At 39.5% G+C, this 26,933-nt stretch overlaps 1 protein-coding gene, 1 non-coding gene and 1 pseudogene across 5 annotated transcripts in view; all 3 read right to left on the minus strand.

Annotated features, from left to right (window-relative positions):
* Positions 1–26,933, minus strand: part of ATG2B (autophagy related 2B) — a 76,839-nt gene that overhangs the window by 37,125 nt on the left and 12,781 nt on the right. For 3 of the 4 annotated variants that reach the window (XM_046007780.1, XM_046007779.1, XM_046007782.1), the window contains exons 2-18: positions 24,591–24,753; positions 21,387–21,539; positions 20,836–20,938; positions 18,902–19,064; positions 17,841–18,020; positions 14,003–14,099; positions 13,581–13,766; positions 12,405–12,559; positions 12,208–12,313; positions 10,008–10,269; positions 8,100–8,250; positions 7,271–7,363; positions 6,947–7,135; positions 4,806–5,079; positions 2,980–3,082; positions 993–1,185; positions 603–745 (exon numbers count right to left, since the gene is read on the minus strand). In XM_046007780.1, coding sequence (XP_045863736.1) covers positions 603–745; positions 993–1,185; positions 2,980–3,082; positions 4,806–5,079; positions 6,947–7,135; positions 7,271–7,363; positions 8,100–8,250; positions 10,008–10,269; positions 12,208–12,313; positions 12,405–12,559; positions 13,581–13,766; positions 14,003–14,099; positions 17,841–18,020; positions 18,902–19,064; positions 20,836–20,938; positions 21,387–21,539; positions 24,591–24,753 — 2,714 coding nt within the window. The remainder of the gene's footprint in view (positions 1–602; positions 746–992; positions 1,186–2,979; positions 3,083–4,805; positions 5,080–6,946; positions 7,136–7,270; positions 7,364–8,099; positions 8,251–10,007; positions 10,270–12,207; positions 12,314–12,404; positions 12,560–13,580; positions 13,767–14,002; positions 14,100–17,840; positions 18,021–18,901; positions 19,065–20,835; positions 20,939–21,386; positions 21,540–24,590; positions 24,754–26,933) is intronic. The other variant, XM_046007781.1, reaches the window with a different exon arrangement.
* Positions 4,431–4,597, minus strand: LOC123945094. The gene has a single exon (XR_006819015.1). It is a non-coding gene; the product is annotated as a U1 spliceosomal RNA (small nuclear RNA).
* On the minus strand, positions 5,387–5,552 carry LOC123945275 (annotated as a pseudogene).

A 26,933-nucleotide genomic window follows, 5' to 3' on the forward strand; every position in this document is an offset into this window, starting at 1 on the left:
AGGATTCTGATTTTACCCCGGCACCTGTTAGCCCTCCCGAGTGCCTCCCCTAGCAGCTGCTGGCCCTCCAGACAGGGGTCTCCGAACTGTTTTCATGTCACTGCACACACAGAAGACAGTTGCCCAGAGCTCTGTGGTAAGGTGACAGAGAGCAAACAGCCAACAAAGGTAGAAGGAATAGACATCTCACATACAAGTGACCCAGTTACTAGACACACTGGTTAGGAAACGGCTATTACAACAGCCCACCGCAACAGTTACCAGTTTTGTAATCAACACCACACAGAGTACCCAGAAATGACAGATAATGTTTAAGCAAGGAAAGAAAAGGGGAACGTGGGGAAATAGGGAGACAGTTAGACAGAGAAGTCCAATCCCAAAGACTCAACTAAATGTACTGAAAACTGGGGTGCCTGGGTGGCTCAGCAGATTAAGCCTCTGCCTTCAGCTCAGGTCATGATCTCAGGGTCCTGAGATCGAGTCCCGCATCGGGCTCTCTGCTCAGCAGGGAGCCTGCTTCCCCCTCTCTCTGCCCGCCTACCTGTAATCTCTCTGTCAAATAAATAAATAAAATCTAAAAAAAAAAAAGTGTTGAAACTCACCTATTATAAAGCTTCTCATAAAAGCGTTTATTAGGTAGTGTTATATGCACGTTGGGTAACGTAAGTTCCAGCACGTAGTGAGAATTGCTGATTGCTTTATCTTGAAACTCTGTCATTTCCACAGGGTCTCCTGGCATCACCATCTAAAATATAAGAGTTTAGTGTAGAAAAAAGCATCAAATAACCATTTCATGTTTAAAGTAACAGTAGCATCTTCTTGCTTAAACAGACAAACAAGTATGTAACTTTTAACCAGGAAAGAGGAAAATATTATTCAGTCTTAGAGTTAAGAGCCTAGCACAGTATACCAAGTGCTTCTTCTAAAACAAAGAATGAAAAGGACTGCTGTATGGTAAAGGACAACCCCTTCGCTGCTCACTCGTATTTTACCTGCTCATTTTCAAACATGACTCTCCGAGAAGAGAAGGGAGATGGGGCTGGTCTTCGCAGATCACAAACATCCTTCAGGGAATGAGCACCTCCCTCCTCCTCCTCCTGATAGTGGCCGTCACTCTCTTCCTCCTCAGCTGCTATTCTCTCCAAAATGGAATGCACAGCTGGCGGGTTTAATTTCAGTACAATTCTGAGAGCAGAGACAATTTAAGAAGTCAAGGTCTCAGTGTGAAGCAAGGCTTTAACTTTTCTGCACTGATACGAAGGCCACCGATGACAGGACTCAGCTTCTCTACAAAGTCTAAGTCTCACGTAGCCGTTTCTGAGTGTGCTCTCAACTTCAAAATGTGGAACGGATGAAACAAATCAAAGACGGGCATTAATATCTCATACTGAGCTAACTGAAAATCGGACCTTGTGAGGACAGTTATCTTTCAACTTCACTAACAGCTGGGGAATTGGACCTAAGAATTCTACCTATTTTCCTGAAACCAAATGCTTCTGGGGTCTGTTCTGCTATTACAGAGTACTACACGTCTAAGAGAACTTCTGTCATAGGAATTGTTCAAATGGACAGAGACTGATAAGACAACAACTTAGACTGCAAACAATAAAGTACCATTTTCCTTCAGGAATTTCAGTAACAAAAGGCTTGCTTTGCTGTACTGAAGACACAAACCTGAAGTAAAGAAGCAGACACCCTGGGCCCCTGCTGTCCTACTCCCTGCACATCACTAGCAAACGCTTTGCCGTTTCCTTCCCAACACTGCAGACAAGACGCCTGGTGCCTTCAAAGCAAACCACTGTGGGGCATCTAGAGTGGGTTTTTCCCCCAAGTAAGTGGTGCCAGTTGGCTCCCCTTATGAACAATCATGACTGTTTCCTAATTTATAGATATCCGAATGTAAACTGTGCTCCAAATTAATCGAAGTAAATCCATTTCTTATGATGAAAACTCAGGCACTAAACTGCTCATTATCAGGCATGTCCTGATCACATGTATCCTAAGAGCCTGCTAGGTCTGATCCACAGGGGCAGGTAGAAAAAAGGCTGGCAGGGAAAGGCCACAAAAAAAGATCAATTCTCAGGTATTAAATATTTAGTTTTCGATATAGTAAAAGTCATTATTTCAAGTAAACTAAGTCCTTTTAAATATATCCAACCAAGCCCACTATCAGGCTATTAGTAGTCCTGCTATAACATATAATATAAAATGAGTAATTAACAAATGTTAATAATATGTCTAACAAATATAAATATTACTTTATTAATTCTCCTAAGAAATCCAAAGCAGTGATTCCTGACATCCGCCTGCACACTGGAATCACCTGGCGTAATTTTTAGACTACCGTGATGCCCAGGCTCTACCCCAAAATCTCAGGGTGGGGCCCATGATTTGAAAAAGTGCCCTAAAGCAATCACATCCTATAAAATTGACTTGACAACTAACCAAATGATGCATATAACTCTTCTACTGTAGCTCTGAACTATTTCTTTTAAATGGTTAATGACTCTTTTGTCCCTCTAATTTATGGGGTGACTTAAGACCAGGGAACACATTTTATCCCTCCATCTCTCACAGTACAGACAGACACCTTTCACAGAGTAGTACCCTCACTGGATTGGTCACCTTAATTTGTCCAACTTTCTCTGTGTTATCTCATCAGGGCTGAGTATTTTTAGTTTAAATTGAGCACCAAAATGTCGACTGAATGTACTACAGCAGGGGCACCTGGGTGGTACAATCGGTTAAGCAACCAGCTCTTGGTTTCAGTTCAGGTCACGATCTCAGGGTCCTGAGAGCAAGCCCTGTGTGGGGCTCTCGTTCAGCACGTACAGTCCGCTTCAGATTCTCTCTCCCTTGCCCTCTGCCCCTCCCCCCCCCCACACATGTTCTCAAAATAAATCTTTAAAAAAAAAAGTACCACAGCATTTTTGAAAGGATAATCTCATTAAACGTCTATATATCCACCTGCTTACTCACCGGGGCCAGTCAAAGTCATCTGACGATGCTGTATCTCCATCTACTCCACTAGACACATGGAAAAACTTAACAGACGGTTCTCCTTTATCTTCCTGGAATGACCCTAGTAAAACAAGACTGATTAACTACAGTGCATTTCTTCTCAAGTGCTTAAAGATAGCTTCCTCCTAGCATAAGCAAAGATCTTCTGAATCAGGGACACAGGGCAACATTAGGGTGCACAGGAAGGGACACAGGGCAACAACAGCACTTATTCTTTTGTTCCTATTTCATGGGTACATGTGGGGAGACAGGAGGGACAGATAAAGATGATGTCTTCTGTTCAAACTGCAATTCTCAGGTACCAAGTTTGATGTGTCAGGTACATAATCATGACACACTAAATGCGGCAGATGCCACTCCCTGCCACTGAATGGTTATTCTACATCAAAGCTTATGCAGTGACAGGAATACAGAGATAACTGTATTTCTTAAACGTTCTGTACCAAGCACTGGAAGAATTACTTCCACTCGCAACAACCCTATGCATGCTTGTCCGTCCGTTTTACAAAGAATGACTTTCCTCTAGAATAATGAGTTTCTTCCCACTGCAGGTAAGAGAAGATCAGTCAACTCCTAAAGGCCCTTTCATGAAGTCATCATCATCAAGTCGATTACAAATATCTCTACAGACGCGTAAAACTCAGAACAAGGGGAAAAACACTTGGCAGCCTATCCCCCGTCCGGCGGCAGGGGCGCGTGCGGCTAGAAGGCTGTGGTGGCAGAGGCAAGCTGATTTGGAGCCAAAGAATGAAATGTCAGAATCTTCCAGAGTTCCACACAGACCTGGTTTACCCTAAGTCAATATATATTCTGTCAGGTGACAAAAGTAAATACAGAAAAGCTATCCACAGGCTTTACAAAGAAAAGTCACCAGAGATTAGTATGATGATTGAAACCTCAAGTGTGAGACTTCGATTTGAATCTTGATTCTGCCATTTACTACCACGTGGTCTTGGAAGGTATCTCTTAAGTCTATGGATTCCTCACTTATAAATGATAAAAATAATTGAAATAATAAGCCTAACATAACCATGATGATGAAAGGAAACCAGTAACGCGTGCGAAATGCTTGGTACAGTACCTAACACAGAGTGGCGCTCAAGAAATGCTGGTTACTTTCAGCCCTACGACAAGTAAGAAGTCAGGTGGCAACAGAAATGTAAGCTAAAGGGGCATCTGGGTGGCTCAGTCAGTGAAGTGTCTGCTTTTGGCTTGGGTCATGATCTCAGGGTCCTGGGATGGAGCCCTGTGTCAGGGTCCCTGCTCAGCGGAAAGCCTGCTTCTCCCTCTCCCTCTACCCTGCCCGTTCGTGCTGCCCCCACCCCAAATAAAATGTTTCAAAAAAAAAAAAAAAGTAAGCTAAAGCACTATACTCCCCTGTAGAAATTTTTTTTTTTTTTTTTTTTTTTTAGGGGAAGGCGCGAACGCAATCCCCCACTACCACAAATTACGCAGTCGAGTTTCCCACAGTTGGGGAAATCGCAGGGGTCAGCTCATCTGGAGTACAATACTGGATAAGCCTCACCCTGGGAAAACCACCTTCGTGATCATGGTATCTCCCCTGTCACGTAATTTCTGAAAGTAAGTATTTTAATAAAGTAAATAATCATGCTTAGCAATTTTTTAAAAAATTAATTCTACCACATATTGGTATACAATACTGGATAAAAGTCATTACTCTTGCTCTCTAACAGTGTCTATATTGGGGGCTGCCATAGAAATTTTCATGTTTCCTTGAGTAGTAGTTGTTTGTTTCTGCTCTGGCTCTGCACATTCAACCTTACCAACTAGTTCTCTAAAGGTAAGTTCCAATTTAATTTGTTCCGGGGTTGATCCTCCTATAAATTCAGTCTTAAATTCTAGATCTGTGAATGCTAAATGAAGGATCTCCTTCTGAAGTGACTTCTTAAACCACGGCCCTCTTTCTTGATCTGACCGAAGATCAGGTATTGGGAAGCGAACGGAAAGGTTTAACGCCGGTGTGGCAACTTGTACTGATATCCGACAATTTGCAGGATTATGTGAATCATCCAGAAATACTTCAGTAAAAGCCTTGTGCTAAAACACAAAATATCAAAAATATGCCAAAACATCAAGTTAGATAAACATAAACGACATGGATAGTCAACATTACAGTATGCATAATCATCTATTTCCTCATTTGGTATAATGCATTAAAATACAACTCAAATTAACTACTACCATATTAATTTAGTGTAATGAAATTTTATAATGCAATAGTTATTGATAAAACTTCAAATAACTGGCAAAAGTTAAACCAAGTAAGTCAAAATCAATCAATCAAAATAAAAACTGAAACAAAGTAAAGACACAGGCGCTATAGATACGCAGATTTTACTATAGACTAAAAAAGCAACAGCGTGTAAATTAGGTTACAATAAATCTAATACAGTTAAAAATCAATTCAACTTTCAATTTGAAGGCTGTATCTACCAACATGCTACTTTAACTAGCAATAATCGCGCCTCGGATAAACCTCTTTGGCTACGATACTGCCACTGCGCAAAGCTCCAACATGCTACTTTGAAGACTTGATGGGAAATAAAATAGATTATGTCAAATGCCAGGGCCCATCCCCAACTTAACTTTAGATTTCCCAGGACTAGGCCTAGAGCCTGGCACAGCCTAAGTTCTAAATATTCACGAAGTGACTCTGCTCCCATCCAACCCAAGGGTACGAGCCCGTAAAACGACCCTTAGAAACCAAGACACATATGCACCCTCTACTCGAAGTCACGTTACAACAAAAGGGTCAAAGAACATGCCCTTCAAATAGAAGTCTATTTCTGTTTTGGGGGAGTTTGTTTTGTTTTTCTAAAATGTACGGAAGCTTATAACGCTTTAGCCCAGAGTACACTACAGGCGATAACACTCTTTCATGAATCAGTGTCTAACCTCCTGGATTAGGGAGTTCCTTTCTTATCCTGGACTGGAGTTTTAGCACACCTGTTCTTTCTCTCCCGTCTTGGACTCTGTAATACCAGCCCCCACTCTTCAGCAAAAATAACCCAAGACTAATCATCATCCCAGTACATTGATGGCTAACAGCAAGTATGCACGCTAGCCCCACAGAACTTGAAGTATAAGTAATTGATGACAACAAAAAAATAAAGAATGTTGATTTAATGTGAATACCTACCACTAATTAAGGGGGAAACAAATAAGTAGAAAAATAGCTCTTCCGTTTTCCTTTAACCAAAGTTCTGTCTGCTCCTGGTCTAAGAACCGCCCCCCGCCACCCAATTCCAGCCCAGAATTCTTAACAGATCTCTTGCAAATCTGACTTACTTGAACTGCTTAGAAGAGACACCATGCAGATCCAAATGTGATGCTCGATAACACAATGGCATACATTATGTTCCCACTTTCAAAAGTGTACCTTACCACATAGGGGCTACATTTTATAGGTAGACCAGGTAGTTGACTGAATGTCTGAATAAATTTTGTGCAGATACTATAATCCTAACTTATAAAATTCAGATATACACACAGAGGGAAAGGAAATCTAATTCTACACTCTAACATAATCAATGCTACCAACTGGTATATTTCTATCCATTCTTTCGCTCTACCTCAGTTCTACACAGTTGTGACAGAAGTTTGTGGAAAAATAGGTTTCACTTTCTCTCTTAATACTTCTTCATGAGCTCTCTTCATGTTGCTACACTACCTTTATAACCCTCATTCAAAATGGCCACATAAAATTTCACTCAGTATTACTACAAAACTTACTCAGCTAGTCTGCCCTCTAGACAGAAGTCTCCATCTTTTCATTATGAACAATGCTGTCTTAATACTATATGCTATTTAATCTATTGAGAATACTTAAGTTCAGAAATGATCCCACTAAGCCCATTAGCCAGCTATACTTGGGATTAGAATTTGTAATGTTCTGAATACTTACGAGACTAATATGTTTATTGTAGGAAGTATACATGTGCGAAGCCATCATCTCTACTGTGGTAAGCTTCTGTGGTTGGAGCAAGGAATTTAACCTGTCCACAATACTGATATCCAGCTCACAAAACACAGGATTTAACTTAATCTGTAATTCTGCCTTCTGAGGGACAGAACTTAGTCTTGCTTGATTACCCTTAAAAAAAAAAAAAAGGAGAACATTAACATGATCACTAACAGTACTACACGATTAAGGGGCAACAGTATGACTGTCACGGAATATGTATCAGATGAAAATTTACAGGTGGTAGCACCCAATAAGGCTTCGTACCTGGGGTCCTTTATTCTCAGAATGCTTATAATGAAGCTGAAGGCACACAGGGGGATGGGAGTCCGTTCGTTCTTTGGAATGGAACATTAAAAGCTTACAAACAAGGACAGAAATAAGTTAATTGTAAGATCTTAAACTATAATTCATCCCATGAATTAACAGAGGTGCTAACGGCAGAAAGACTTTTTTGAAATCAGGAAAGCCGAATTTACATTTCATTTTGGTCATTCACAAGCAATGTAAATCTTAGACAGTTAATTTCTGTGATACTTAGTATCTCATCTGCAGAACGTACTGAGAATTCAAGTGAATTAGTGCCTAAGAAAGTACTCTGAAAATAAAATAATGTAAAAGGGCAAAGTAGCAGCAACAAATGTTATCTTGATAGCTCTGGAAAGTTTTTCTAGCACACCCTTCTAGAATTAGAAAAAAAATCAGACTAATAATAAATGAACAAAAGAGATTTTGCTTGTCTTTGAACAGTGCTTATTAACACACTATGGGTATTCAGTATTTAACAGACTTCTTCTGAAATTAATAGTGCTTAGAAAGTTAGTGAAATAAAGTCAACTGTCCCATTACCTGTCTGCTGCTCTAAAACAAGTCAACTCTACAATTCTAAGACTCTTACAATGACCTTGAATGCCATACTTTAAAATGTTTCAACAAAATACACATGCGTGCATACGCACACACACACACACACGCACACTTCCTTCCTCTGTGACTTATACTTTTGTTTTAAAGAAAATCATTGCTCTTAATACAACCCTATAAAAGCAAGGCAGATTTAAAGAATAATCCTAAAGACAAAGTATCTAGCATTTACCTCTGTGTAGTGAGGAGGAACAGAATGAGAATCAGTTGGAAACAGGCACTCCAAGAGTTCCATTTGCCCAAGGGACATATCAGTACTAAAATATCGGGAAGCTGGTCTTTGTCTTTGTTCATAGGACACTTTGATGCCAGTTCCTATAAATCTATTACAGAAAATGAAGCATTTAAGAGTATACTTTAGGTTAATCAATGTGTCAAAGAATAGTACACGTCACAACAGGTGGATAACCATGCTTTATTAACACAAGTTCAAGTTGTTAGCAATAACTAACATTCCTAAGTGTATTAACCAGAAAGAGTGCTTCAAACTGCCCATTCCCTGACATTAAGAAAGGAATGTCTGATAGGAAATTATCCAGGATATATTTATTTCCCAACAATGCCTTCCCTTCTTTGACACTTTACGTTTACACTGCAGTGCGAAAAAAAAAAAAAAACTTTCAAATCTGTAAAATATATGTAATAGATTCTTAAAATTATTTAAAAGCCTCATGCAGGGCGCCTGGGTGGCTCAGTAGGCTAAGCCTCTGCCTTTAGCTCAGGTCATGATCTCAAGGTCCTGGGATCGAGCCCTGCATGGGGCTCTCTGCTCAGTGGGGAGCCTGCTTTCTTCTCGCTCTCTGCCTGCCTCTCTGCCTACCTGTGATCTCTCTGTCAAATAAGTAAATAAAATCTTAAAAAAATAATAAAAAAATAAAAGCCTCATGCAGTATTTCAAAACCTTCCGTCAGTGGATCTCAAGTGAAATTCATCTTCCTGTTTTTGTTGCTTTTGTTTTATTTCCTACTGGCAGACATTTGAAAGCTTCTCAAATGTTTTTACAGTTTAATTATAAATACTATGGTCCTAGCTTGCAGAGTTTCTTTTGCTAGATATAAAAACTACTCTGTGAATTAATTTTAATACTTCAAAAATAAAATAAAATCAAATCAAAAGGTCAAACTTTTCTCAAAATATTAATGTATGTGCCTAAACCATTAACATAAAATATAATCAAAAGAAACTTTCATATTAACATGAGCAATGTTTACATATTAACAATTTTATACTTACAAACTTAATTATCTCTTCATCCATTAGGACTCAAACCATGAAAGAATCACTGGTTATGTGGACGGCTTTTTTTTTTCTTTTTAAGTAAAATTTTGTTGTTGTTGTTTTTAAATAGGCTCCATACCCAGCGTGGAGCCCAATTTGGGACTTGAACTCACAATCCTGAGATCAAGACCTGGACATAACCAACTCAGCCACCCAGGTGCCCCCGGATGGCTTTAACTTTTTAAAGCAGAAATGGAAAATTAAGCATCCAGGCTCAGGACCAGCCTTGGTACCCTCTCCCACCCCACAGACAGTGGCATGGGAGTCATGTTGTGCCCACGGCCCTTCTCATCAGCCCACTCCACTCTCAGCACCACTGCCATCTCTACTGAGCCAGTGACAAAAAGAACTATTTTTTTATTATAATGGTGCCAATATTTTAACTGGCAAAATGTGGCCAAAAAACTTGTCAAGGGTGCCTGGTTGGCTCTGTAGGTTAAGCATCTGACTTTAGCTCAGGTCAGCCAGCATGGAGTCTGCTTCTCTCTCTGCCTCTGCCCCCCCTTCCTGCTCATGTTCTCATGTGTGCTCTCTCCAACCAATGAATTTTTTAAAAAAAATCTTAAAAACTGTCAAGAGCAGAGAAAACTCCAGATTATCTCAATCTTATATGCAAATAGTTTTACATGCCGAGTAACCTGAATAAGAGATTCTATGGTAAACATTTTTGTAGCACTGCAAGAAAACCTCACTCATTCCCTCATTTACAAATAAAATGCGAATCAAAAAAAGAGATAGGCAGATAAAAAAGCATCCATACGGTTCTTTTTCAAGCATCATTAATAAACACAAGAGAATTTACCGAAGGTGATCGTGTTTGCAAGCTTCTGCAAATACTGCTCGGAAAGACTTAAAATCATCTGTTGAAAATCTTGCTGGGTCAATCTTTTCTATACAGGTGAAGAAAGCTATTGCCAAAGGCGTCAATGGATTAAGATTCAACGACGTTTCAGGTGGTGATAAAGGATCGATGTGAAGCACAGAAATGGAAAAGGTTCCCACAGAGAGTCTAAAAATAAGTTCGGGCCTGGATTCATCCACTGAAACAGATCTAGATGGGAGAGCTGAAACACATGGGTTAAAATTATAGACATAACATTTAATACTTAAAAACTATCCATTATATCAAAATTATAAAGAATTTACTCAAGTGTTAGTTTTTTTGTTTGTTTCTTTTAAAGATTTTATTTATTTGACAGACAGAGATCACAAGTAAGGCAGAGAGGCAGGCAGAGAGAGGGCGGAAGCAGGCTCCCTGCCCAATGTGGGGCTCAATCCCAGGACCTTGGGAATCATGACCTGAGTCAAAGGCAGAGGCTTTAACCCACTGAGCCACCCAGGCGTCCCACTCACGTGTTAGTTTTAAAAAGCAGGTGATCACAGAACAGTCTGAATGATATCTGATATTCAACAAGTAAGATAAACTGTTATCTTTCTACATTTGATATCCAGGGTTCTTGATACTTGAAGCATCAAAAAGAAACATATGAACAAAAGTTTTTGCATTAATAAAACTGACTGGAAAAGTCACAGATTAACCCAAAAGCTGCTCACCAAATTTTCCTTTAAAGCCCTTGTGTCTATTTCAGTTAAATTTTGCAGAGAAGAAGCAGGGAAATACAATCAAAATCAAAGTGAGATACCATCTCACACCAGTCAGAATGGCTAAAATTAGCCAGTCAGGAAACAACAGGTGTTGGCAAGGATGCAGAGAAAGGGGAATCCTCCTACACTGTTGGTGAGAATGCAAGCTGGTATAGCCACTCTGGAAAACAGTACAGAGGTTCCTCAAAAAGTTACAAATAGAGGGGCGCCTGGGTGGCTCAGTGGGTTAAAGCCTCTGCCTTCGGCTCAGATCATGATCCCAGGATCCTGGGATCGAGCCCTGCATTGGGCTCTCTGCTCAGCAGGGAGCCTGCTTCCTCCTCTCTCTCTGCCTACTTGTGATCTCTGCCTGTCAAATAAATAAATAAAATCTTAAAAAAAAAAAAAAGTTGCAAATAGAGATACCCTATGACCCAGAGATCACATTACTGGGTATTTACCCTAAAGATACAAATGTAGAGATCCGAAGGAGCACATGCACCCGAATGTTTATAGCAGCAATGTCCGCAATAGCCAAACTATAGAAAGAACCTAGATGTCCATCAACAGATGAATGGATAAAGATGATGTGGTATATATATACAATGGAATACTACGCACTCCTTAAAAAGAAATGAAATCTTGCCATTTGTAATGACATGGATGGAACTAAAGGGTATTATGCTGAGTGAAATAAATCAATCAGAGAAAGACGATTATCATATGATCTCTCTGATATGAGTAATTGGAGAAACAAGACAGAAGATCATAGGGGAAGGGAGGGGAAAAATGAAACAAGATGGGACCAGGGATGGAGACAAACCGTAAGAGACTCTTAATCTCAGGAAACAAACTGATGGTTGCTGGAAGGGACGGCGGCAGGAGGGATAAAGAGGCTGGGTGATGGACACTGGGGAGGGTATGTGCTATGGTGAGCTCTGTGAATTGTGTAGGACTGACGATTCACACACCTGTACTCCTGACACAAACAATACATTATATGTTAATTAAAAAATAATAAAAAATAATTTTAAAAAATTTTTGTGGAGAAGAGACCTGAGGTTCTCTTTCGAGGAAAATGTAAACAATGGAACAAGTATTGATGGTTGATTTAGACTCCTGAACTGCAAATAATAACATGAAACTTGCAGAGCACTTTTTACGAAAAAGATATTTAAATACACAAAGACTACTGTGAATGGGCAACTATCCTGAAATACTTCATGGTGAGTTGTTCAACTATGCTTCACATTTTCTTTCTAAACTTTGTTAAATGGACTAGATTTAAAAAAAAAATACATGAAGGGAAAGAAAAGCAGCAGTAGAAAGGCATTTTCCAGAAACAATCAATCTGTTTTGATTTTTGGTTTTTTTAAAATCCCAGTGGAAAACTACCATAAGGGTCTTACACTACTTACAAGTCTTCTGTAAATTTGGTGGGTGAACTAGGTTGGACGGCAATGTGGACCCTCTTACTGGCTGTTCTTTATGAGGTTCAAGGAAATCTCCCCACGTTGGCTGAAGCTGTAAAAGAATTTTTTTAAATCACATGATTATGAAGTATAGAATTTCAGAAGCCACTTTTCAAGAATAGAACAAAATTGAAATACTTTACCACAGTAGCACTTAATGGAGATCCTGCTGGAGTATTTGTGTATGTACTAGTTAATGATAACTCAAGGTCCATATTTGGAGGGTCTCCCAGCGGTGGAAGAGAAGAGAGACTATGGGACATGTCCATATCGGCCATGGAGAAGAAAACTTCTTCTTCTAGACAGAATTAAACCTTGTCAGTTGTGTAATTCATGTCTTTAAAGTAAGTTAACATACATTAATAGAATATTCTTCAGATTCTCTGAAGTACACTGATGCCCTACAATTGACATTACTTCTGACAGGGTAATTTGTGAGGATCCAAAAAATAAATGGCATAGTAAAAATGCTCAACCAAATACAAGTTAACAAAAGTTTATGTTATCCTACCGGTGAACCTGTTTTTTGTTTGTTTAATATAAGATTGGCAGAACTACATGGTGTATTTTTAAGAGTCATATGACAATTTAGAAGTTAAAATCCAACTTTAAAGTAGTACAAACATTTCGCAATCTCTGGTTTCATATGGATACAGAATTTTTAAATAAAAAAAAGAAACACCTGAATGTATTATTTTAGAATTCTGTTTACAATTCACTTCTTTCTGGACGTTGTTTTACCTTCATGCAAATGAAGTTTGTTATGACCAAAATTTCTTGAGTAGACTTTAATTTTTTAGTTTTTAACTTATTTAGTTCAATTTAATTCTGTACTTTAAATGGATTCTTATTAAGGTATTGTGCTAAACATTCCAAAACACCTGTAAAAATGCGAAGTAAACTTGATAAAGACCCTATTTACATGTAATTGATGGAAGAGTAGGAAAAAAAAAAAGGTTCCATTTAAGAGCATCTGTCAATCATTATAACAGGCATGTAAGAATTCGAAGAAATGAGTAATTACCCACAATTTATCTTTTGTGTAGGTCTACATTTTTGCAAACTGACTGTCCTTAGGATTTAAAAAAAAAAAAAAAAAGTCACATTTACAAAACGAGATTACACAATCAAAAAAGGATACATGAGCCAGCGCATCACTTTAATGCTGCGGTTAGATCAACTTACAAATTTAAATCTTCTTAGAGCTCCGATCTTTTGTTCTTTCATTACTAAATTCCATTTCACCACAGCCAAATTAGGCTTACTTTACTCTATGTTGACATTGTAGGAAACTCATGTCAATTGCTTCGGCTGCTTACCACGGCTAGAAGGTGTACGAGCGGATTCTGTCTCATAAAAGCTTTGCTCTGAAGATACACCTGCTGAGAGGGAATCTTTCCTCAAATAATACCGGTTTAATTCCATCTGAATTCGATATTCGTCTTCTTGCTGCATGGGTCGGTTTTTTCTATCTTTATTAGCTAACCCTATTTTGCTAGAATTTTCTACAAGTATAGAAAGGAAAGGAAAACAGTAATTAAATTTGGAGTTAATCAATCATCCCTCTCCCAAAACCACTTGTCCAATACCAATAGCAACTTCATATCACAGTCAATGCAGAACTACCACGATTTAATATTAATCAGAGCTCTGCAGTAGCTTTAAGCGACTAGCCAGGAATCACAGAATCTGAGAAGTTTTAAATAAAAATAATAACAGAGGTGCCTATTGCCATACTTGCCTGGTCCAGCAATAGCTGCTAACATATCCAATAGCAAGTGCACCTGCCTTGGTGACAGGAAGAGATGAATAGAGTCTATCTGTCCATCAATATCCAACTTCAAAAAAAAAAAAAAAAAAAGCCATTCAGGATAAACACTCTTTAAAACCTCGTCAACACAAATCCCATGTACTTTCACGCACTGAGAGGAACACTCATTCCTCAGTCTTAGATTCTGCCACCTAAGATTCCCTCCACTAATTTACACAATCTAAATGAAAAGACTTAAACGCCACCAAACTATTGTTCTAAGGGGGAAAACCCTCCTGCAAAATTTCATGTTGGCAAATCCAATGTCCTATATTTATCTCTGAGTCTCCTGAGTATTTCAGGTATTTGAGGATGCTTCAAGCCAGTCACTGGGAAGAATATGAAGATAGCAACAGCACAGAATTCATTCCCAACAGGATTTCAGACTCAAATCATAATCCTCAAAGCGGGACTCAAACCAAGAGCAAATAAAGCTGGCTTTCCCAAGTTTGCCCATGGTTAACACTCCTAGCATAGCACGTGAGGCCCTTCCCTACCAACAGTGTGCCTCTCCGCACGCCCAGGCAGCGTTCCACAAAGCCCACTCTCTGCTGGGCAGGAGAGTGCAAATCACAGCAGAGATGCTCACGAAGTGGGTGCTCACGTGGCCTGCCTTGCTCTTTTCCAAGTCTCTGTCCATTTTTCCTCTTGGAAATAAAAGCCCCAGCCGATCTCATCCTGATTCCTGTGGAGTATATTCTTTTTTTTTTTTTTTTTTTTTTAAGATTTTATTTGACAGAGATCACAAGTAGGCAGAGGCAGGCAGAGGCAGGCAGAGACAGAGGAGGAAGAAGGCTCCCCATGGAGCAGAGAGCCCTATGTGGGGCTTGATCCCAAGACCCCAGGATCATGACCTGAGCCGAAGGCAGAGGCTTAACCCACTGAGCCACCCAGGCGCCCCTGTGGAGTATATTCTAACAAAACAATTACTCTATTTTCTACACCACACCCTAACAAGTTGAGTATGCCTGCCTTACTTTTCATAATGCTAAGACTCCTATTATCTTTACACTGTTTTGCAATTTTAAAAGAATTCAATTAATAACATTTACATTTGGGGAAAATGGTATCCTCCCCAGGGCGGGGGATTTCTTCTGATTCTAAAAACGAAGAATATTGCACAGTAATGCTGAGAAGCTTCCATGATCTGAGAATATAATATATTCTCCAGGAATAACAATCATCACTATCACCTTTTTCTAAGTATTGGGGAACAATGTTTTCATTACATTTCCACTCATTCTAGTAAGACTCCTGTTTTACAGACAAGGACACAGGATCATAAAGATTTGCACAAGGCCATCTACAGACCCAGAGCCAGGATTTTAACATAGGCTGACCTAGATGGAAAGCCCTAACTCCTCCCATGGTATGGCTCTCCGTGGATTTGTTTTATGGGGCTCTTTGCTGGCAGCTGTCATCCCAGATGATGAATCAGCAAGGAGTTTAGGCTGGGGACAGTGGGAGAATCTCTGATTATATGCCATATTTAAAAACTGGCTTTTAATTTCTTAGTATTGAAAACATAATCTCTGACCTTTATTAGGATGGGTGATCAAGAGTTTCACTTCTAATGTTCACAGAAATATTATTTGTACATTCTAAATTTGACATACAAAGGACAAAGCACCTCTTAACTTTCCTCTGGAAATAGAAAAGACAGAACACAACTAAAATAATTTCAGACTCAATATGACACAGTAACTAAACAAAAGGTCTATAAATTCAATACATACAGCTCCTCTGTTTTTTTACATGATGGAATCCTTAAAGTACATGCTAAAATTGAACATGTCAACAATCTGGCTGATACACTATTTGGGGTGGGTACTGTCTCAGAGGCCTAAAAAAACTTTAAAAAAATTATTTTTTAAGACTGATTTATTTTAGAGAGAGAGGAGGAGCACAGATGCATATACAAGGAGGCAGGGGCAAAGGAAGAGGGAGAGAGAGATCTCGAATAGACTCTGATGAGTGTGGAGCCCTAATCAGGCTCAATCTCATGACCCTGAGATCATAACCTGAGCTAAAATCAAGAGTCGGACATTTAACTGACTGAGCCACTGAGAGGCACCCCCCCAAAAAAATCTTTCATAACATTTTGATCCCACAGTTGAAAAACTTGTGGATCTAATGAACATCAGCAAGACTAAGGATCTGACTCGTGAGCACCCCTAACCAATGCCATCTTTGTCTATACGGCATTAAGTTTATGGGATTTATGTTTCTCAAAGCTAGTATCTTGTATCAAATATAGTATTTTGTATTTTTCCATTTAGCCTTCATTTGCATTAAATAAGAACAAAAAGTACTCAAACTCAAGTTACTACACAAAAATTATCATGTAGGCAAGGACGGTAGTATCTCCAAATATCAAACACCGGCTGGCAAATAATGCCATCATGCTCTAATTCCAGATGTTCACTTGTCACCTAGGACACAGATGTCCAAAAGTAACACCGAAAGGCACTTATACAAATCAACACATAATGTGCAAGTTTTGGTTTGCACAAAGATCAATGCACAAATGTTGAGGACTATCTAATTTAATCAAAACAGAACTACAGAAGTGACTGCCATGGTTCTTCCTTCGCGGAGAAAGAGCTAATGCGTTCCCGGGAGGCGTGGATGTGTTCATTTCCCAAGGATATTAGCACCTCGGGATTCCCTGTAGTGTTGAAACATACCTACAGCTTTCAGGTTATTTTATGAACAGGCTTAAGACCTGGTGAAAGGAATTCACACCACCTGAGGTAGGACAGAGCAGTAGACAAAGGAGAGGAAGTCATCAGCAACAGGAAGGCTGGCATTCGGATCATCACCTTCCTCTGCCTCTAACTGTAGCTAGGCGGGCCGACCCAAGGACGGAAGGCCTGAGATCCTCAATCCTCTGAAAATCTCCTGTGCGTGCACGAGTACTCAGTTGCTCCCTCTTCTTCAGTGTCCCCACAGCCATGTCTATACCCTTTATCACATGCTGCATTAAAGCAAAGACAGTATTTCCCTCTTCTCTGCATCTCCCCCAAAAAACTGCACAGGGCCTGGCATCCAGTAGTCATTCAAACATTAGCTAGTTAGGCCAGTGAGTAAACAAATGAACAAATCCCGATATTTTCTTAAACTACATTTTACAGAGATTATACGGAAAATTGTTTTCAAAGTTCGAAAATAACACTTCACAAATACATCTTCAACAGACTAAATATAGGCTTCCTGATTCTCCAGCAGACTGTTCAACACTATTCCCTAAGAAACAAGTGCAGTTGTCTTTACAGGGTCTTCAAAAAGACATGAGACACCATGAAAAAAAAAATCAATTTCTTTTCATAAATATTATAACAACTATAAAAATGGTCATTCTGTTCAGAACACACCTAGGTGGGCATTTTTACATGCATAGAATTAAACACCTTCTACAGTCAATTTCTTACTTCCAAATCTCTTCCCCTTTAAACTGAATGGTATGATAAAAGTCTTTAACAAATTCCTAATTTATTAACTCGTGAATGTTTCTGAACTGCTAGAATGGGGGACGTGAGCACAGGAGACAGTGCTAACACCTGAGCATGAGCAGGGGCTGAAGACAGTCCTCACTTGAGGCCCTGAGACCTCAGGACAGAGGCACAAGCTGAGAGTAAGAACGCAGACTCCAGGACAGAGGGCAGCCTAGATAGAGAACAACCCAGATCAGCTAATCAGTGGGTCACTGCACACATTCAAGAACACCTGCACTTCTGTTTCAACTACAGAAAATGCAACAGACACCGACCTTAGCTCCAGGAAGCACTTCATTCTGTTTCAGCGTGAGACGCAACTCCAGCCTACCAATCAGCCCTCCAATCTGCACTGGGTCAGAGGGCGCTACCTCTGGTAAACTTCTGGTTAGTTGTGGGTGCGGCTCATATACAATTTTGGGATTCCAGCTAGGTGACAGCTTTGGCTCAGTTTCCTACAATGAGGCAATAAGAATAAAGTAATTCTTTAAAACACTTTAGTGTAAATAACCCGAAATGCAAAATGCAAATGTCAACTTACAGTTTTTCATGTCAAATACTTTATTATGTGACAATGAATAAACCAGTGTCTTATAGCTAAGTAATAAAAGCAAATCATGGAAAAGGACTTTATGAAAAAAAGTACATCTATTCAAATTACAGCAATAAGAAAACTTAATAGACATTCTATAATCATAAAAATTTGAATAATGTAAAAGATAAATTATGGAAAGACTGATTTATAAAAGGACTCTCTACTCTTACAAAGGATTAATACAAAGTTCCTTAACTATAAAACTTTTTTAAGGTATGATTTATAAGTTTTCAGCTATCCATTCATTATTTAAGGTAAATGTGAACAAATGCACTTTTGTTTTTACTGTAAAAGTGTATTAGCTGTTAACATGCCATTTTCCCCACACGGTACAGTATCCACTGTTATACCCAGCACTGGTAGGAAAGGCATCAATCATAAATAGGAGTATTTTTAAAACTTTGAAATGCAGGTCTCCATTACTGAGTATGTGTGTTAACTTCCAGATCAGATGGAAACTCACTAACACATATTCTATATCCTAGCACAATTTAATAGCCCTCCTTTAAACTATTTATTTATTTATAAATTTATTTTTGGAGAGGGAGAGAGAGACTTTTAAGCAGGTTTCATGCCCAGTGCAGAGCCCGATGCGGGGCTGGATCTCACGACCCTGAGATCATGACCTAAGCCGAAATCAAGAGTCAGATGCTCAACTGACTGAGCTACCCAGGTGCCCGTAATTTAAACTTTTTAAAAATCTATGATTTAGTGTTTGTTTTCTTGGTTTGTTTGTCTTACCGCTGGTGCAGTTGAACACACTGGGGAAGATTTTGCTGACGCAGAAAACTCCTCCCAGAAGAGAGACACTCCGGAGAGCTGGAGTAACTTGTGAGCAAAGGCTGTGGGCTGATGCACATTAATTCCTGAGGTCTCATCAGCAGCTTCATCACAGTAGACAGTTCTCCATGTTCAAAACAGAAAACGGTGGCGTAAGAAAACCTACTTGCTAGTCTAAGAAACACACATAGCTTTTTAAGGTGAAGGGTTTCTAGTGTTACCACTCCTCAGAAAATGCCTAATGTGGTCAGCGTCAGAGCTTTACTATAGGAAATGTTTTCACCAAGAGACCTCAACCTCAAGAAGGATAATTTTATGGGGCTCCTAACCTGGGGGGGAGAGATTCATAGCTTCCTAAAGTTCACCTCAAGGAAAACAATTCCTGTGCTTCCTCACAAATGTCTCTTGGTAACAGACAGCATTTGGCTCCAAGTCACAAGCCCAAAATGAATGACATTTCTTGAATTCTGATGACTATTCTACGAGTTCTTAGGACTCACCATTTCATTTTCAACGAAATACAGAAGGTAGTTCTACACCCATGAGATTTTAGATATTTTTTAACATACCATTTCAGGTAATCCAACCTAATTTCAACAATCTGTTAACAATAACTGTTTGACTAATAGGTAATTTAATGATGATAGAAAGATAGAAACCATAACATATCGGCTTAAAACTTGGTAAAAGCTCCCAACAGGGGGCGCCTGGGTGGCTCAGCGGGTTAAAGCCTCTGCCTTCAGCTCAGGTCATGATCCCAGGATCCTGGGATCGAGCCCCGCATCGGGCTCTCTGCTTGGCTGGGAGCCTGCTTCCTCCTCTCTCTCTCTCTGCCTGCCTCTCTGCCTACTTGTAATCTCTATCTGTCAAATAAATAAATCTTTAAAAAAAAAAAAAAAAAAAAAAAAGCTCCCAACAGATCCCTGTGTGCTCAGTGCACGCACTTCATTCCACAAATTTCGGTCACATTAAGACACAGGTGAACAGTGACTACCTCAAGGGCAACCCTCTCGGGTTTCCTCCTTCTTTGGGTGCTTTGTACGGTCTGTGTGTTACTGTACACTCAATAAACTTGGCTTTGCTCCCCATCAAACAAAACAAAACACAAACAGTGACGACCTCAAATCGACACTCAGCTATTTATAAGGCTCCAAGTGGGCATACACAGAAAACTCAGTCCTGGTTTCCATCTTTTTAAGTAAATCACTATCGCACAGATACTCTCACAGAATCCTCTCAAAGAAAACCACAGACTTAGCCTTTCTCATGAAAGCAGCACTTAGGGACGCCTGGGTGGCTCAGTGGTTTGAGCCGCTGCCTTCGGCTCGGGTCATGATCTCAGGGTCCTGGGATCAAGTCCCGCATCGGGCTCTCTGCTCGGCAGGGAGCCTGCTTCCCTCTCAACTCTCTCTGCCTGCCTCTCTACCTACTTGTGATCTCTCTCTGTCACATAAATAAATAAAATCTTTAAAAAAAAAAAAAAAAAAGAAAGCAGCACTCAGATCAAGTACAGGAAAGCAAAGAAGACCTTCATGTTAATGAGACGAGCCAAAAAGCGCCAAAACAGGGTATCACTCCTAAGAAAAAACTCAGGGGTGCCTTCAACTTAGCAGCACTCACATACTCACGATTTTCATTTGACATTAACTAAAGAGAATCATTCACTCTGAATCCCACACAGTACTATATACAATTATACCTCAACTGATACTTTAAGCTGTCAGTAATGGGATTAGAATGGATTTTGAAGAGCAACGCTTTACCTGGAAACCAGTTTAGTAACTCAAAAGCATCACTTCTAATCTCTAAAAGCATCATGAAATCTAATAAAAATCAGATCTTACTATTTATACAAGAAAAGAATAAGGCTGTTTATTCTCAGATATAAGTCTTACCTTTCTATTCGAATTTCAAGTGCAGTTCCAGTTTTGGAATTTTCTGGCACGTGTTCAATTCTCAAGACAGTGTCTATAAACGTGACTTTCACTCTTCTTAGTACTAGAGCAAACAGGTAACTGTCAACATGAGACCACATGTATACGAAATAAAAATTTCTAATGAAAAGAATAATTACTAGTTTAATAAGAACTTACAAAACAAAGTAAAATCCCCAAATCTTGAGTTTGGAAATAGACATTTTGCCCTACTGAGCACCTACCCCAACACATCCCAACAGATACATGTACAATGCCTAATACTCTGAGAACTCAAAACCCTTCATCACACAAGCATAATAAAAGACAGAGGAGAAACTAGGGTACAAAAGGACATGAAATTAAATTGAATTTTAAATAACCTCAATTCTAAAGTTCTGAAGTGAGAAGAGAAACCCCTTCAAAAAAAAAAGGAAAAATCACTCCAATGGATTTTCCTTATACAAGGCTTACTAAAGAAAAGTACTAAATTACGGGGGGGGGGGGGGGGGGGGGGATGCTCAATGCCAAACCTGTTTCAATGGTTTCAGCAAACTTCTCAAGTCCTTCAAAAGGCTGTGATGCTTCTCCTTGTTCATCTGTTAATTTCTGGCTAAGACATTCTTTTGCCAGTTGCATACTGCTGGTCATGAAACTTGACCAATACATAGGCTCAGAACCAGTTGCTGCAGGAAATATAGATTAATCCTAAATAACGTCTCATAGTTTCAACAAGGCCATTTCTTAAAATGCCACATTTGAAATAAATTCTTAACCCTCCAAGAGATATTTAACATAACGGTATTACTTAGGCATATGATATTATAGAAATTACTCTTGAGATTTAAACATCACCTTATATTAACTGAGAAGAGAAAAAAAAATCACAGAAAGAAGTCCAGAGACATGTATTCTCATTAAATGATATGTATCTGTTGAATATTAACTTATGAATTCATTCAACAAGTATTTAACGCATGCATGGTATGGTTCAAAATACTGTAGAACAGTGCTCGCTTCGGCAGCACATATACTAAAATACTGTAGAACAGGGGTCAACAAATTTCTTTTGGCAAGGGTCAGATGGTAAATAATTCAGGCCTTGTGGGCCTTACAGGGCCTCTACCCTGACTACTCAACACTCTCACTCTAGTGCAAAAGCAGGCTGAGAGAATAAGGAAATGAACGAGTATGGCAGTGTTCCAATACAAATTTATTTACAAAAATATGACAGATCAAAATTGGCCTGCAGGCAATAGTTAGATGACCCTGCTGTAGGGGACAGAAAAACAATGATTAATTCTCCCCACTGAGAGCCTACAATATAGTGGAAGAAATGAGATGTGGTTAAGAAGAATTAGTAAGCAACTATGCAATGTCAACAGAAAACACTGATGGCTAAACCAAGAGGTTAACTCATCCCATGGACAGAATTTAACAGGAAATCTGGTAGAGGTGGCATCTGACCTAGGCTTTAGAAGGTCAGTATAAATGTAGATAAAATAGAAGAACATCCTTCGAAGAATCCATGAACTGGGAAAAATCCTTCCCAGATCATCCCTCAAAGAATGGCATTACATTTCCTTACATTATTCAAAACAAACTGGCAGATTACTACAATTACTGCCTTCCAAAATGGAATTTAAAAACCCTTCTCATGGAGTATTTTTAAAGGGAGAATATTTGACTTTCCATAGGAAAATATTATTCTATCTACTCATCATGGTTAAAAAAATAAAATATTCTTGTTAATTAAATGCCATGATCAAGGAGGATTTCCATGCACAGACTACCATTTTCAACAGGTGCTACTAATTCTAAGAAGCATAATTTAAACTCTGGTATTCCAGAAAGCAATTAGGATTATAATTCTTCAAGTATTTCTTGAGTAACATCACTTGCCACTCAAAGAATTTAAATTCAGAATTTAACATGATTTAAATGGTGACTCTACTGGCTTATAAAATACATACACATAGACACACATACACACAAAGTAGAAAATCTGAGCTGTAACAGAGCACAGTGGTTAAGAATATGGACATAGACACACACACACACAAAGTAGAAAATCTGAGCTGTAATAGAGCACAGTGGTTAAGAATATGGACTCCAGAACTAGACTGCCTGGGTTGAGATCCCAAATTTCCACTGAACTAGCTATGACCTTGGACAAGTTACTGAATTCACCTGCGCTTCAATGTCCTGCTCCATAAAAATGGAGATAACAACCATTTCTATTTCAAATAGCTATGATAAAATACTATTGGTAAAGCACTCACAACAGCATCTGGCAAGCAAGAAGCACTATACACATGTTTAAGTCAGAAAATGGCATATATATATAACTAAAGTTACCACCCAGATATACTTATATAATAACTTATTGCTTTCAAGCTTTTCCCTCCCAAACTTTTCCTTGAAAAATTTCAATCCTAAGGAAGAGGTGAAAACATGGTGCAATGAACACCTGCACAGCCTTCATTTAGACTCATCACAGCTACACACACACACACACACACACACACACCCCATCCTTTTGCTGAACTATCTGAAGGGAAACTGCAGGCACCATAACACTCCCAAACACTTGAGCAGATAACTCCTAAGAATACAAATATTCCCAGGTGAAAGCTCAGTGACATGAACACACCCAAGAAACATAACACTGACAAAATGCTATCTTCTATACATTCCACACCCAAATTTCCCAGCTGTCCCAGTAATATCCTTCCTAACAAAAAACACAGGATTATCTACTGCAGTTATTTATGACTTACTCTTCTTTAATCTGGAACAATTCCTCTACCTTTCTTGTCTTTCCTGATACTGATACGTCTGAAGAGTACCAGCTAGCCCACAGAATGTCCCTTTATTTTGGATTTGTCAGCCTTCATATCCTTACCATGCGATTCAGACTACGCACTTGTAACAGCAACAGTATATACATGACGTGTCGTTGTCAGCCGTCACATCAGGACCCGCATCATGGTCCTCTGACCCACTACTGATGGGACTAAGATTGACCATTAGGGTTGCTGTGGCAACTCTCAATTTCCTCCACTGAGAAAGAAACATTTTTCTCTCTGTTAACAGTGTGTCATCAAGAGGAGGTATGTTGGTACATATCCATATCAAGCTCCTCAACAACCTGTCACCAGGCGGGGTTAGGATTCACTGATTATTACCACCTCGATCAATTTTTACCATGGTGGTCAAAACCACAGTGACGGCCTATCATTTTTTTCTACTCTAGTAAGTTGACATTCTACTGCAATAAAGAGCTTTCCCTTCTTCCTGCCTCCCTTACATACAGACCACTTATTGTAACAGTATTATAATCCATTTATTGTCATTAGTCCCAGATTCGGCCAAAGAGAGCACCTACAAGTCCAGTCCTCTGTCCCTTTAACATTTCTCCATCAATCTTTGAGCACTTCCTTGGTTTCTGGCACAATACTTTGAAACCTTAAAACACATGTCACTTTATATAATTCGTAACAAATAATTAACCAAATCATCAGTATACTAAAGTTACTGTGGGTAAATAGGGCAAGAAGTAACACAAAAGGTAAAAATCACACACCCCCCAAGTCCTAATATATTATCTACTGATAATCTCACAAATAAATGCTAAGTAACAAATTAAATACTGAATTTAATACAATTAGGTTACTTCCCCAATCTGTGAAGAATACAATAAAAACAAACAAAACAGAAACACGTAACACACCTACCTAGACGGGGTCTAGGCCGGAAGACCATTTCTAGCCCTTTCACTTCCAGTGCACAATTCTCCTGCAGCAAGGAGCCCCATGGAACTGATAGAGAAATTGACTGTATAAATCCTTCAGTGACTTCCAAAGGCGCATCTGCTGACTCCAGGATCTCATTGAGACACTAAAGAGAAAAACCAAGCACATTTTGAAATCACAGGAACAAGAACTCAAAACTGTTAACTTATTCTAAGACGCTGAATATGCTCATATATGTGGGTCAGACACTACGGATAAGGAAACCAGGGTCCAAGATAAAGACTCTCCATCCTCAGAAGTTTACAAGACAGCTTACCATGAAAGACACACATAAATAAGGTGTTATGAGCTACATGACAGAGAAAATACACTGTACTCTTTTGGGACATGTAACAGAACCTAACCCGGAGACCCAAGGCAGGCCACCTGAGGAAATGCCATTGAAAAGTGAGACCAGAGAAGGCTGAGGAGTTAACCAAACTAAGTGGTCCAGACAGAGACAGCAGTGTGTGGAATAATCAAAGAAAGCAGAGGTCAGAGAGCACGAGCCCAAGGACCTGAGACACAGAACTTTTTGAGAAGGAAAAGCTACTTTAGGCTCTAGTGTAGTGTGCTAGGGTAATAAGCCAGAGATAAAACTCCACGGAGAAGGGAGAGTGAAATCCAAACAGCCTTGTAATTCATGTTAAAGAGTCTAACATTTATCTAAGAGCAAAGTGAAGCCACTGCAAGGTTTTAAGCAGGAAATCACGATGAGATTAGAACTTTGTTCAGTTCTGCTACCAAGACAAGCATGTATGGAGGAAAGCAAAACTCAGGCAGAAAGGTTCTGAGTAAGAAAAGCTAGGGAAACTGGTTTGGTGAGGACAACGACACTGAGGACAGTATGAAGTGGACAGATTTTTTGTACAATATTAGGAAGTAGAATTAACTGGCATCATGAGAAATAATGAAAAGAAAGAATGAAGAATGACTGCCAGGTTGGGGACCTGGGCAGCTGGTCAGCTAGCGGTGCCATTTACTGAGAACAAACCTGGAGAAGCAGGTTAGGGGAAGCTCGGTAGCGGAGTTCCAAAGAGTACATGTGAGCAGACATCTAGGCGGAGATATCCAGGAGGCAGCTGGATATCCTGGTCTAGATATCAGGACAGCCATCTGGGCTGAAGACACAGAAGGGCATTATGAATCCTGAGGGCCAATGAAGCCCTAGGGTGAGGAGAGACAGCCTTTGGGAACTTGTATAGGGTTAAATGACAAGAGGCCTACTAGGGCTAAGTCCAGATAAACACCAACATTTAAGAATTAAGAATCTGGGGTGCCTCGATGGCTCAGTCAGTTGGGCTTCAAACTTGATTTCAACTCAGGTCACGACCTCAGGGTCGTGAGATCCAGCCTTACATCAGGCTCCACACTGCCTGCTCCACACACAGGCACCATGCCCACCTGAGGAACCTGCAAAGTAAATTAGAAAAAAAGCAGAGAGGTAGAAGGAAAATCAAGAAAGCCTTACATCCCCCCAAATCATGGAAAGACAAGTACTAAAAAGTGGTGCTGTGCAACAAAAGGCAAAAAGAGGTCAAAGATTTTTAAGTGTCCACTGGATTTTCTTGATATTTAGGGTACTGGTGATCCAACTGAGAACAATTTCAATGAGGGAAAACCAGACTACAACACAAGGAAGACAGAATGGATGTAAATATACTTAATAGAATAATTAAGTGTATTTCTTGACAATGTACTTTATAAATTAAAATAACAGGGCGCCTGGGTGGCTCAGTGGGTTAAAGCCTCTGCCTTCCACTCTGGTCATGATCCTAGAGTCCTGGGATCGAGCCCTGCATCGGGCTCTCTGCTCCACAGGGAGACTTCTTCCTCCTCTCTCTCTCGGCCTGCCTCTCTGCCTGCTTGTGATCTCTGTCACATAAATAAATAAACTCTTAAAACAATTAAAATAGCAAATGCTTATTAAAGGCCAGTGTGTATGTAAGCGTATGTAAGCTACTTCTGCACGCTATGGTGAAGAGCAGTGTCATAATTCTTTGTCTACCTAATGCTGAACATTGAGATTTAGACTGGCTCACATTTTATCACTGCACGTCACTACTTTAAAAGGCCTTCTTCATGCTGATGTCTGTGTAACCCTACAGACTTCTGAAGGGTACAAGGGCATGGGTGGTTTTAAGGTAAACACATTCATATCCTCAATTCCACAAATACACTCTGTTCTAAAACGGACCTTCCTGAGAAGAGTCCTTAACCGTGGCACCATGCTGGATCTCCTCTCCCATATTCCCTTGTACAATCTCCCTTCTCCCAGTTTGCCAA

Source organism: Meles meles, chromosome 6 (assembly GCF_922984935.1).
Source record: "Meles meles chromosome 6, mMelMel3.1 paternal haplotype, whole genome shotgun sequence".
Lineage (NCBI taxonomy): Eukaryota > Metazoa > Chordata > Mammalia > Carnivora > Mustelidae > Meles > Meles meles.